The sequence below is a fragment of the Rattus rattus genome, chromosome 18 (genome assembly GCF_011064425.1).
Source record: "Rattus rattus isolate New Zealand chromosome 18, Rrattus_CSIRO_v1, whole genome shotgun sequence".
In the NCBI taxonomy this organism is placed as follows: Eukaryota; Metazoa; Chordata; class Mammalia; order Rodentia; family Muridae; genus Rattus; species Rattus rattus.
In genome coordinates this window covers 16,850,428-16,864,144 of record NC_046171.1, presented here as the reverse complement: position 1 = coordinate 16,864,144, position 13,717 = coordinate 16,850,428, and the positions used below count along the sequence as shown (strand labels likewise).

General features: G+C 45.1%; 1 protein-coding gene across 5 annotated transcripts in view; it reads left to right on the top strand.

Annotated features, from left to right (window-relative positions):
• Ank3 (ankyrin 3) overlaps nt 1-13,506 on the top strand; it is a 317,856-nt gene extending 304,350 nt beyond the window's left edge. For all 5 annotated transcript variants that reach the window (XM_032888731.1, XM_032888729.1, XM_032888730.1 and 2 more), the window contains 2 exons: nt 3,762-3,847; nt 11,947-13,506. In XM_032888731.1, the coding sequence (XP_032744622.1) occupies nt 3,762-3,827 (66 nt within the window). In that variant the 3' untranslated portion in view covers nt 3,828-3,847; nt 11,947-13,506. The remainder of the gene's footprint in view (nt 1-3,761; nt 3,848-11,946) is intronic.
• Nucleotides 13,507-13,717: the final 211 nt, after the last annotated feature.

Here is a 13,717-nt window from a genome sequence, read left to right as displayed (position 1 = left end):
AAGGAAAGGATTAATGTGGCTTATGCTCCCAGGTAACAGCCTCTGGCTTGCAGGAAGTCAGGGTAGGAACCTGGAGTTGGCAGCTGATGCAGAGGTGGTGGAGGAGTGCGGAGTACTGACCCTGCTTTTCTATAGAACCCAGGACCACCAGCCCAGGGTGTCACCACCACAAAAGCTGGCCCCTCCCACATCATCAGTTACTAATTAAGAAAACCCTCTGCAGGCTCACAGTTTCTCTGTTGGACTCCCTCCTCAGATGACTATAGCTTATGTCAAGTGGCTATAAACTAGCCAGCGTAGTCTCCACACAGGATGGACTAGACAGGCTACGGCTTTCTGCAAAATATATAACCATTCTGGTTTGGGAAGTTCGCATCACAAACCAACACTCCTTGTATTGTCCTTCCCATATTCAGAGACATCTAGGAAGATGAAAAAGTGTCATGCCTCTTGCAGATGTGCAAAAGGAAGTTCCATGTTGTGGTCTTAAAGAGACCACCAGAGAGATACACACACACACACACACACACACACACACACACACACACACACCATGATGTCTCTTCAGAATGGGAGGAGGGTGTCAGAAATGCTCTTGTCAGCAGGACTAAGCAAAGAGGGGGTTGTGTTACGTCAAAGTGCAGTAGAGTCGTCATGAACCTTCAAAGCTAATTAGCAATTGCTCTCTCTCTCCCACTAACGGGGTTCCAGAGACCTCTCATGGAGGACCTCTGAACTCTAGCATAATTCACAGAGAGGTAAAGAGGCATAGATCAAAAGACCTATTCCATAATCCATAAATCTTGACTGGCCCTCCAGTACAATCCACTCCTCTAGTGTAATGAAGAGCTACGTACCTCGTTTGTTTTGGCCTTAAAGAGAGACGTCTACATCTTTGTCTTGCGTGTCGTACATTTTCAGTAATGAGACAAGGAAAAGACTCACTTCCGGAACAGCGCAAGAAGCAGTATTGTCATTGATAAGTAGGGCTTTGGTTCCTCTGGAGGTATTCGTGTCGGTCAGCGATACACTTGTACATATCTCGTCCTCATGTCCACCCCTTCTACTTCCCCTGTTGCTTTCCAAGGTTCTTCCCCAAAAATTAAGAAATTAGCATCTTCCCACGAAGGGCATGCTCAGAGCACAGTAAACAGATTTCCGTCTTGCTAGAGCCTCCCAACGGCCTTTTATTGCCTGCCATTCGGAGAGTTGGGTGCACAGAAGAATCACCTCAGAAATACTTCATTCATTCATTCATTCATTCATGCATGCATGCATGCATGCTTTATCCACAGTAAGAACCTTGCACGACCTTCCTTGGGCCCTTTAGCTGTCTCTACACCTTTATCTTTAAAACAAAATGGCATTCCTGCCCATTTGTGAAACCAACCCTAGGAAACAGGAATCGCTCCCCATGACGCACTTTGCTGCAGAGTGTTGGGATGTAAGACCTGTCCAGTTTGCCAGCTCCTTTCCGTCTTCATTGAGTCAACTGAAACTACCCAGAAGCAGGGCTTCTGTGAGAATGAGCTCAGAAGACCGTTGGCAGTTCCCACTTGAAATGGGAGAACAGCTACTAAGAACAGAATCGATACCGGGAAATGTTAAGACGTTCTTTCCACCCTGCTAGCTCACAGTAGCCTGGATGGCCGGACACCACATCAGCTATCCTCACGTACGGTCCATGAAAACCTCAGCCTCCCCACCCCGCCCCCCACGAAGGAAACTTTATCTACCCCAAACCTTTTTCATAATCTTTTAAAAGATTAAAAAAAATGTATTACCCTTAGTGCATGATTTTTTTTTTAAGTATCTTTTCCCAACTCAGAAAGTGCCTCTACTCAAATTAGAGCTTACTCCATAAAATCTCTTGAGCTGTGGTTTGACTGATGCCCAAGAGCTTTGTCCGAGTGGTCTGTTCCTACCGTCCGTCGCTGACTAATGTTTGTTTCAACCAATGAAGCTTATCTATGGGTAACTACATCTTTGCCTTCTTGAAAGTTGTTGTGGTCTCTATCATACATGCCTGAGGTGTAGGACTGAACGTTATCAGCTGTGCACTAACCAACCAACATCGGTCTTGTTTTTCACTGGGGAGGGAAGCGGAGTGTGGCTTCCCGACAATTCCAGAGCATGTGTTTTTGCTGTGTAGTGTGCTGTGGACCTAGATCAGTACCTGCCCACACTCTTCTTTCTCTTATCGCCAATCTCTATGCCGCATCCTTTAGGGAGAGGAAGCCAAAACCATCCCTGGTGAATCTGTCACAGAAGAGCAATTTACCGATGAAGAAGGCAACCTCATCACTAGAAAAGTAAACGCCATTGAGATTTTGTGCTTCTCCTAGAGTTGAAATGTCCTGCATGAGAAACTCCATTGTGTGCTATAGGTTAGAGCGCCCCCTCTCGACACAGACTAGTCCCTACTTCTCTGTTGCTTCCAACAGATCACTCGGAAGGTAATAAGACGGATTGGTCCACAAGAGAGGAAGCAGGATGATGTGGTAATGTAGAACGGTTGCCAAGGAGAAAAGTAGAGGGTAGAATATCCTGGGATTTCCCCCTGGGAAGCCCTGCTGAGGGAGCGGCTGCTGCAGTGTGGAAGCTTTGGGCATTGTCTTGGCTTCTTCTAATAGGCATTGTGTGGGGTCCAACTGCTTTTCTTCCTAGCACATCTGAATGTTACATACTTACTATTGTCAGAATGACTACGGAGATAAAGGTTTGTTCACTGGAAGGAGAAAGCAGAGGTAGAATCCTTGACCATCAACAACTGCTTGAGAGGGTCTACACAGGGCCTTTAGTTGCCTGCCAGGCTAGGACACTGAGTGAGGACAACATTAGGGTGGCAGAGAGTTTGGGTCACAGTCTCCATATGAGGTCCATGTGGTTGTTCCGCCCATCACATCCTGAAGGAAAATCTAAACTCCACTGTCATGTCATGCTTTGACTACCTCACGCCCAGTGAGCTAATGTGAAACCCAACTGAACTCTGAACGTAGTTCACCCAACGAACCCAACAAACCCGAAAAGACATCTCACTATTAGTCTTTGCTGTCTCCTAAATCTTTATCCTCTGACAGGTAGAAAGTACTAAATAGTAGGTTTATGTAAGAGGGGGGGAGCAAACTGAAAACTTCTGAGGACCAGGTGAGAATGGAAAAAGACCTCTGCGCCTTCTGTTAGAGTAAAAACTAAATGTGGAGTGCCCTGCTGTCTGAGAAGTGTGGACCTGGTAGTCAGGAAAGACAGCCCCAAGCTGAAGCAGTTGGTGCTGTCTTGGACCAGGATGCAGAAGAGATGGTAATTCTATAAACTAATTACAGGACTCTGTCAGGCCATCCGTGGCCTTTTGTCCTAGCCTCCTGCTTATTTGGGAAGTCCCTGTCATACTACCACAGACTAGTTTTGGCCCCGCTGGCCTACAGAATTCATCAATTACAACTAATGGGTATCTAATGGGCGTCAGGTGCCTTGTGGGTGTGGATGACGATTTCTTCCACCTTAGGAAACCGGCTGGCTGCTTTTGGAAATCATTAACCCTCCGTGTTGTTATGAAGTCTTGTTGTACTGTAGTTACCTTGAACGTGCCATTGCATGCTCTGGCCATGGTCTGTGCAGTTATAGCCAACGTCATCTGTGTCTGAGGATGCAACGTGGCCCGATGCTCTCACCAACTTCTTCCTACTCCAGCCTCCAGGACCAGTGTGGGAAACGGCTTTAAACTCTTCCACTGCAGACATGTAATGTGTGCTCTCCTTCAGCAGGGAGAAGGCTATAAGGTGAAAACAAAGAAGGAAATCCGGAATGTGGAGAAGAAAACCCACTAGTGACGGTGACGTCAGTCCAGGTGGGAAGCACACTTATGTCCGCAGCTAGATTTAAAAGTCTCGAGAAGTTTCTGGGTTCATCTTCCCTTTCTCTTTCTTTACTGCAATCTCACTGGGAGATGAAATTAAATAAATCCTGTCATTTCTTTATACGAATGCAGATGTTTATGTGCATATAGATAAATGTGTATATCTATACATGTCCATGTATATATCTACATACATGCATATTCACATTAAACTTGAACCAAGTCATGTCCATTCTCCATGTGCATGGCATCTGCAGAAGCCGTGATTTAAGTCTGCAACTCTCTCACCATGAGGCTCCCTGTGCCGAGCAGTTGCTGTATACAGTCATTGTGGAAAGACTGATGGGGAACAGATCTGAGGGACTGTGCCCAGAGCCAGAAGAGTCAAGCGTCAAGTTCCAGGGCAGCCAAGGCTACAGAGAAACCCTGTCTGAGGGCGGGGGAGAGGCGTGGGGGGGGGAGGTAGCTGTCTCCATGTCTAAGTTAAATTGGAATTCCATACACTTTTATATAAGCCTAGACACAATTAGGAGGCCAATTGTACAGGCTTTCTAGTATTTACTTACTAAGTATGCTGTTTACATTTGTTTGGACTTTGCTCTTGTTTTTCTGGATTTCACATTAGTACCTTTTTGATACAGATAGGATCAGAAAGCTAATCTGGGGTGAGGACACAGTTCTGAGAACTTGTATCTTCAGGATCTCTCCTCTCTGTCCTTTGAATCCCTGGGTCAAAGTGACAAAGAGTGGGAATAATAGTCTCTTTCCCCATGACCAAAAACCCTGATACCCCATTGCTGAGATAAGGGGTTGAGAAATAACCTCATTTTAGGGACCTAGGGCTTAGATTTTCATTTCATTGTTTTGAAACATGATCTCCTGGAGCCCAGGCTGGACTTCCTATGTACCTGAGGATGACCCTGAACCCTTGATCTTCCTGCCTTCCCCTCATGCTAACATTCCAGGTCAGCACCACACCACCCACAGTTTATGCAGTATTGAAGATCAAATGAAGTCTTGGGGCTTCATGAATATTAGGGAATGTCTCAGTCAGGGTTCCCATTCCTTCACAGACATCATGACCAAGAGGCAACTTGGGGAGGAAAGGGTTTATTCAGCTTACACTTCCACATTGCTGTTCATCACCAAAGCAAGTCAGGACTGGAACTCAAGCAGGAGCTGATGCAGAGGCCGTGGAGGGATGTTCCTTACTGGTTTGCTCCCCCTGGCTTGCTCAGCCTGCTTTCTTATAGAACCCAGGACCACCAGCCCAGGGATGGCACCACCCACAATGGGCTGGGCCCTCCCACCTTGATCACTAATTGAGAAAATGCCTTACAACTGCGTCTCATGGAGGCATTTCCTCAACTGAGGCTTTCTCTGTGATAACTCCAGCTTGTGTCAAGTTGATGCACAAAACCAGCCAGTACAGGGAAGCACTTTACCATCTAAGCTGCATCTCCACTCTCCAAGATAGATCCTTAGCAATGCCTTTCCTTTGGGTCCAGTGAGGCTTGCTTTCTGTAGAAACAGTAATCCCCAATGCCTGCTGCACTAGACTCACATTTTAGAGTTTTGGTGGAACCCAATCACCACAGATGCTCCTGGAAACAGGACTTACTATGTGTATTCCAGAGTCCTTCTTTGTGGCTAATTCTCACAGCTCTCGCTCTCAGATTGGCACTGCTAGCATCCCTGGCTAACATAAGGAGACGGCCCTAAAAGGTTAAGAGACTTGTCCACAGTCTGACGAGAGCAGCAGAACTAGGAAATAAGCCCTAACCGGCTCCCTCCATAGTGCTCATCCTCAGGGCTCACTGTAGACCTGACATGACCGGCGTGATGGGGGGGGGGGGAACGCTCCAAGTCAACAGGAAGCAAATAGAAGAAGACCATCATCTCAGCCCCTGAAGTTGGGGTGGATGGTTTTGGTCAATTTTGTGAATTCTAGATATGTTGTCATTTTAAGGAATAATTTACAAAGAATTACAATTTTGGACAGGGAAGAAACTAAATTGAGAGTTTAGACTCAACGATTTCTATCTTTCCTTTCCTCTTCTCTATCCTTCTCTCTTAGGTAAAGGGAAGGGAGTTAAAAAGAAAACGGGGGAATAGAGTAATGTAAGAAGTTAGACAAATAGGAACAGATTATTACATTCATTCTTAAAGCATTTTATAGCCATAATCTTACACTAATAGAGATCTTTGTATTTTGATGCAGTAGTAAAGTTATATTTTCTTACGCAGACACTGTATATTGATACAAAGTTTAAGATTAATTTTGTTACTCTTAGATAGGCACTGTACCTATGCAGCTCATTGACGAATACCAGGCTCAGACCCAGTCCTTTGAATGGCTGCTGTCACGAAGTGTTTAGAATGATTAAGTAATGCAAGGTAATAGTGAGATGCCAAACTCGTGGTCACAGTAGATTCTAACTTAATTCAATAAAACATTTTCAAGGTTATTCAGATAGTAAATAGCTAAAAATAATGTTAATAACTCATTAAGCTACATGTAGATAGATGGTCTTCAAAATGAACCCCAAGTTACTCACGTGGGGCATTTGATCTTCACCCTAAAACCGACGGGAAATGACTCGAAGTGCTAGGTAAAAGCGTCACCACTGAGCGACCTGCACAGCCAGTGGCTTTTGGGAATAAGCTCTAAGGCTCACAACAGCCTAACCGCTAAGTACTAGGGTTACTGCCTCGGTGGCAGAGGATTTACCCAGCATGCACAAGGCTCTGCCTGGTTCAAGCCCCAGCAGCCAGCGCACTTAGTCACATACCCTTCCCCCCAGATCTGGGACGTTTGTGCAGATGATTCTAGCTCTTTAGTGGCCGGGGCTGGACTAGGTTTAGAGGACTCAGTACCTAGCCATGATTCCTGGTGGCAGTCTGTCTGGGCAGGGAGATGTCAGTAGACAGACGGCATAGAGGCGATGGGGTGCCAGGCAGATCACCAACTCTGCGGGTCTGGCCAAGTAACCTAGCTTGCGTGTTGCCGTTTCCTCAAGGGAACAGTGAAGGATTTGGGATGAAACCGGGAGGAACATAACCCTCTCAAGAAAGAGAACAGTAACATGCCTTGGAGTTGTTTTAGAATCCACTCAGTTCGTACGTGTAACTTGCTGAACAGTAGCTGCCGAGCCCACAGAAACCTTCAGTTAGGAGGCTCTGCTAGAAAAGTCTTAGAAGCAAGAAGGAAACAAGAGTAGCGGCTGGCCAAGCCCAGGCACAGCAGGGGCAGCCGGGGAAGATCACAGCTCAGCTCTCCGTTCCCTGCTTCAGGTGAAAGCGGTTACTATAGTCACTATCGATGGTTCTCGATAAACTGGGGCAGTCAGCAGACCAGGTTCTGCTCCTTTTCTGTACCAAGAAAGAGGAGCCCAAAGAGGCCCAGATAAAGCCAGAGGAGGTGGTGACCCTTCCTCTCCCATTCATCCCACTTAGGTCCTCTCTGGGACATTTCCCAGAATGCATCTGAGAAGGTCCTCTCTGGGACATTTCCCAGAATGCATCTGAGATACAGATACCTTGCCATCTGTTTTCCTGATACATGATGGAGACAGAATTGAAGCCAGGTATTTTAGCTCTTGCCTTTTTAATTCTTTGTGCAATAGGGGACTTAACACTGCCCTGTTATTAGGATTCAGGTAATTCAGATATATAACAAACACTTAATGAAAATGAAGTAAATGCATGTTTTTACCTTTAAAAACATGTATCCATCTACATCCAGTATGTCTTGTTTTCCCCCTTGCTTGCTCTACAGATTCAGGTGTTTCTAAATCCAGTCACTGGGGAATAAGAAATTTGAAAAGGCCTCATTTATTGGTATTAGCTGAGGAGGAAAGCTGTTCTGAAAGGGGTATTTAAGCTAAGTTTTCGCCAAGGTGTTAGTGCACGTCTCTAACGCTAGCACTTGGGAGATGGACGTAGGAAGATCAAGAGTTCAAGACCAGAATGAGATTCAGTCTCCAAGGAAGGAAGGAAGGAAGGAAGGAAGGAAGGGGGAAAAATCTAAAACTAAAACCAAAATTAAAAAGTAAACCTTAATTTTCAATTATAGTTTCATTTTGTAATGATAATTATTGCTTTTTAAAAAGAAATTGGGGGTGGGGTGGGGGTGGAGAGATGGCTCAGCGGTTAAGAGCACTGACTGCTCTTCCAGAGGTCCTGAGTTCAATCCCCAGCAACCACATGGTAGCTCACAACCATCTGTGATGGGATCCGTCGCCCTCTTCTGGGGTGTCAGTAACAGTGTACTAACAATATACATTAAATACATAAATAAATAGAAAGAAAGAAAAGAAAGAAAGAAAGAGAAATTAGACCAGCAAGATAGCTATAAGTGACAGGGCTTGCCACCAAGCCTAGTGTAGTGGTTTGGATGAGAATAGCCCCATAGACTCATATTTGAATACTTGGTTCCACAGTTGATTAAACTGTTTGGGAGGGACTAGGAGGCGTGACCTTGTTGGAGGAAATGTGTCATCAAGAGCCTTCACCATTCCAGGTTGGCGCCCCCCCACCCCCGTATGTGTATGTGTCTCTGTCTCTCTCTGTCTCTCTTCTCTCTCTTCTCTCTCTCTCTCTCTCTCTCTCTCTCTCTCTCTCTCTCTCTCTCTCTCTCTCTCTCTCTCTCTCGCTTGTGGATGGAGATGTAGGCTCTCGGCCTGCTTGAGAGCTTAGCTGTTCTGGTGCTCCCCAGCGTGATGGTCTGGGGCTCACGCTCCGAAACTGTAAGCCCCTAATGGACTCTTCTATAAATTGCATGGGCCATGGTGTCTCAGCGCAGCAATTTAAAAGTAACTAAGACACCCACCAACCTGAGTTCAAGTCCCAGGACTCACATGGTAGAAAGACAGAACCAGCTGCCACAAGTTGTCCTCGGACCTCCACACATGTGTTGTGATGTGCACATGTGTATGCACAAGCATGCGAAATGAAAACATAACCCAAGATGTAAAAGACGAAAAGGAAACATTCCTAGCATAGGACGGAGAGAAGGGAAGGGGATGGAGGAGGGAGGGGAAATAGGAGGGGTGTGAGCGGAAGAGCCAGGCAGAGTTCCTGTGTGCACAGGGACTCCCCACGGAGTCCAGCAGGGAAAGGTGACGTACAAGGGGGATTTGTCTCTTTAGACTCTAGGGTCTGCACTTTCAAGGAGATGGAACTTTAAAGGAGCTTGAAGAACAGAGAAGAATTCCATACATGTTGATTAGAAAAAGAACTCTACATAGATACAGATTCAGGAGCAACAAAAGATAATTTGCCAACCTATGTTGTCTTAGTTAGGACTTTACTGCTGTGGACAGATACCATGACCAAGGCAACTCTTACAAAGGACAACATTTAGTTGGGCCTGGCTAACACATTCAGAGGTTCAGTCCATTATCATCATGGCAGGAACATGGCAGCATCCAGCCTGGCATGGGGCTGGAGAAGCTGAGAGTTCTTCCTCTTGTTCCAAAGGCAAACAAGAGAAGACGGGCTCCCATGTGGTTAGGAGGAGGGTCTCAAAGTCCACTTTCTCCAACAAGGCCACACCTCCCAATAGTGCCACTCCCTGGGTTAAGCATATTCAAACCACCAGGGTGTATACCTGATAGGGTGTGCAGTTTTCATTCTCAAAGTAGGACGAGAGTCAGTGATTCCAGCAATTATCCAAGTCCTAGAAACTCAGATCTAGGCTTACCCCTCGCTCATTTATAAAACCAGAAGCCATGGCGTAGGTCACCTCAGATGTCTGTGTACACATTAAACTTTGAGAAGCGTGCCCCCAGGACCCATCGTTGACACTCTGGCTTGATCGAGTGCTAGAACTAACTAAAGAGTTGAGGTAGGAGTGGCTGATGTTTTCATCATGGACTGACACTGGGGTTTATTAAATCCTATTGTACAGCCCTGTTTGAGAACCAGGAGAGAACATGACATCAGAAGAAGATGTGGAAAAATAAGTCCTTTGTTGTGCACCGGGCTCAAAACAAAACAAAAAACAAACCTATTTCCATAGGCCTCTAAATGGACTCTCAGGTCTGCACCTGAGCCTGTACTCAACCTGGAGCTGTGTTCTATACGTATCAGTTAACATGTTTCTTAAAGGGAAAATAAATTAAGAGTGGCTGTGACTCCCTCCCACTTTAACATTTGAAAGGCTATGCCTGGCTCACAGGCTCGGCTCTCCTTCCAAGGTGTCTTAAGTCCTTTCTGTGTTAGCTATGCTCAGAGTTCCAGATGCCATTTCTGAAATGTCGTGGTCTGTCCACAACATCCTGTCCATCAGAGGGCGCTCTCACCTCAGGTCATTTTCTAGCAGTTGCTTAGCCAAGGTCCCCGTCCTCTCTGTGCATCCTCTCTGTTCTTGGTAGGGTATGTTTTGTCCACTAACATTGCTAAACCCATGGGGCTGGAACCTATATTCTGGCCACCTAGGAACAAGAGAGATTTGAAGGATGAGTCCTGCTTTTTAAAAATTAGCAACCTATAGAAGGACGTGGTATAATTAACCCAATCTTAAAAAGCTGTAAAAACCACCCAGTCTGTCTGGAAAGACAGTATTGGCTTGCACTGAGAAGAGACAGGCTTTGTTTTGTTTTATAATACAAAATTAACTTGGGAAGTTAGCTTGGGTATTAGGAAATGTAAAGAAACGGGTGAGAGTTCACCCATTCTGTCTCGTGCTTATAGAAACTTACTAGACCTTATTAAACTTGTCATCGACAAGGTGTATTAAAATCTTACATCCCGGGCTTGGGGATTTAGCTCAGTGGTAGAGCGCTTGCCTACCAGGTCCCCAGCTCTGAAAAAAAGAAAAGAAAAAAAAAAATTCCACATCCCAAGGAAGCTAGGAGACTCGAAGGAAAGGTTAAATAATACCGCTGAGAACTGGCCCTGAATGAAGAGGGTGACTGTGATCACTGGGCCACCTAAGCAGCCTGGTGCCTGGAAGATTAGGATTTAAAGACAGCCACCAAGGTGTGGAAATCCTGATCGGCAGGGTTTGCCCACTCTCTGTAATTGGATCTGCTGAAGTGAGTCACTTTCCTTCCTTGGAGGAAGACAAATGTTGAAATCTCAGAGGAGTGGGTACTTTGGTGTTCTTGGCGCTGGTCACTGGTGACCTGGGGCAGGGAGGTCAGTCATAAATACATGCAATAAATAAATAAATAAATAAATAAATAAATAAATAAAATTAATGCAGTCAGACCCATGCAATAAATGAATGAATGAGTGAGTGAATGAGTGAATGAGTGAATGAATGCAGTCAGGCCCATAACAGGAGACCAGGGGAAGAGCTGTTCAAGGTTGTTTACACAGAGTGGGTGACCTGGGTGATCCAGCCAAAGAGGAAGAACCATCTCTCAATAAACAACCTCAAGGTCATTAAACACCTCAGTCCCTGCCCCTGGTGTAAACCTGGATTCTAAAGGTTCTCTGTGAGCTTCAGAAGAGATTCGGCCATTTGTGTGTAACTGAACAGGTTTTTGGGTTTTTTTTTCTTATAATCCTTTTTTATTTTTCTTATAATCTTTCCTGCCTGGAGCTGGAATTCCGGTCTGTCAGCTTCTCTCCTTGGAGGAGGAGGCAAGACTCCTATGAAGTAGGGAGAGCAGGGGGCAAAACTTATCTCCATGGGGTGCAGGCCAAAGAGCTACAAATGGCTCTTGAGGAGCCCTGAGCTATCCCAATCCCCGAGAGAGGATATTCCCAACTCAGCCTTGAAAGCCACAAGCTCAGGAAGGTTGTGTGACACTCACAGAGTCACCCAGCCCGGAGCACTGATTTCTGAGTGTCCTTGGATACCTAGGGCCCCCGTCCCCTGAGGTACTTATTCTCTAAGCAGCCAGAACAAATGCCCTATTAACAAGGCCGGGGCCCTCAGTCTCTGAACCCTTGATGACGAACAGCAAGGAAGTCTGTCAGATGGAGGATCAGGAATGAGAGGTCATCCTAAGTTACACAGCAGGTTTAGGGCCAACCTCGGCTACATGAGACCCTGTCTCCAAATAACTAAAAATAAAATAAAATAAAAGACAATGCAAACTAAACTCACCGCCTACCCTTTGTTCCTCTTCCCACAGGACCACGCGTTCGTACTGCCAGTATTGAGAAACTCACCAGAGATCAGCAGGGAGGAGAATCTCTAGCAAGAGCAGAGTGTGGATCTGCCACTCCACACATCAGTGACATGTTTGGGGTTTTGGGTTTTTTTTGTTTTTGTTTTTTTAATGCAGAAGGATAAAGAAAATCACCTTTTTTTTATTTAGCATGAGCCAATTTACAGAGCATGGAGACTCACTTTCATTCCCGGCGCTGACACGCGTGCACCGAGCAAGTGCAATGTAAGATACAAGAAGCCATGTTGTTCAGACTCAGTCTCAAGTAATTTGGTGTCACTTTCGGAGAAGACAGACAAACAACAACACCTGTGCCACCGGAAGGAGGGACAGCACAAGATGAAGCGATCAAATCCAGAAGACACACTGAAATTACTAAATCCACAACAGCTCGCCTTATTTTTCTTGGACCCAAACTAACCGTCAGGGTATAAACACTGTTTCTTTTTTTTTTTTTTTTTAAAGAAAAAATAATAATAAAAAAATCAATAGTTTTGCTGTAAATAATAACACTGTAAATTCTAACAGAAGAAACTACAATAAAGAATTATAAGGCACCTGCCTCACGGAACACAAAGATACCACAAACGCGTCCAACGACAGGCGTCCCAAGTGACCTCACCCTGGACAAGGACGGGAATCTGGCGCGTGCGGGGCGCTCTCTCACTGACTCCTGTATATTAGCAATTATGATGTTTGTACACACAAAACTGCTCGCTTGGTTTTAAAAAAAAAATGCAAATCTTTAAAAAAAAAAAAAAGAAAGAAAGAAATCTGCTGCAAAATTTAAATAATTCCCCCAGCGAGGAGGAATTCTGTAGTTCTGTGAAGAGAAGAATTTTTTTCCTTCAGAATATACTAATATTTTGATGCATGCATATCTCCTTATTTTGATTAAACCTTTTCCAATTTTGCAAACACTACAGTCTCCTGCAACACGGGAGATTTTATCTGTAAACACAAAGCCCTTCATGTAATATTTATTGCTATTGCCAATTTTTTCAATGAAATGACCAAAAATGGGAGAAAAAAAAAAAACAACTATACAGTAGTTTGCTTGGGGGGTGGGGGAGGGGCTGTTAGTGCTCACAGGGGGAAATGCTTGCCACTGTAGAGGTGGATGGTGCTTACAAGAGGCCCCAGTCATGGGTATTTAAAAGAAAATGGACTGACCGGAAACCCGTATCTAGCAGGATCAAGTGCACTGTAAAAAAAAAAAAAAAAAAAGGAAAAAAAAAAAAAAAAGATCACTGTATTGTGTACTGGCTCTGAGATGTAGACCCCCTTCAGCAAGCCAATCACTAGTCACCATCCTAGCAATGTCCCCGTTAGGTTAGCGGGGCTGTCGCATTTTATAGAGCATTTCTCTTTGGGTTTGGTGAGATTCCTTCGTTCACTATCTTAACTTGAAATCGACCTCCACGGACACCTCGCTCTAAATGACATGTATGAGAAAAGCAGACGCTGGATAACCTAGTTGATTATTTAAGCATATAAAATAAACCGTGTTCAACTCTTCCCTTACTTGGGTTCTACAGTGTCCTTGTGTCCTCTGGCAAAACCTAGCTGTCTAATCCCCCTGTCACAGGAGTTCCGTCGGTGCCTCTGGTCACTAAAGCCAGAGTCTGGAATGTTATGCTCTCTCCCGAGAACACCCACCTTGCATAAACTCTGTGAATTTTGTGGGGGAGCCAAGGATTTGAAGATGAAGTACTTAGGCTCTTCTACCCCACAA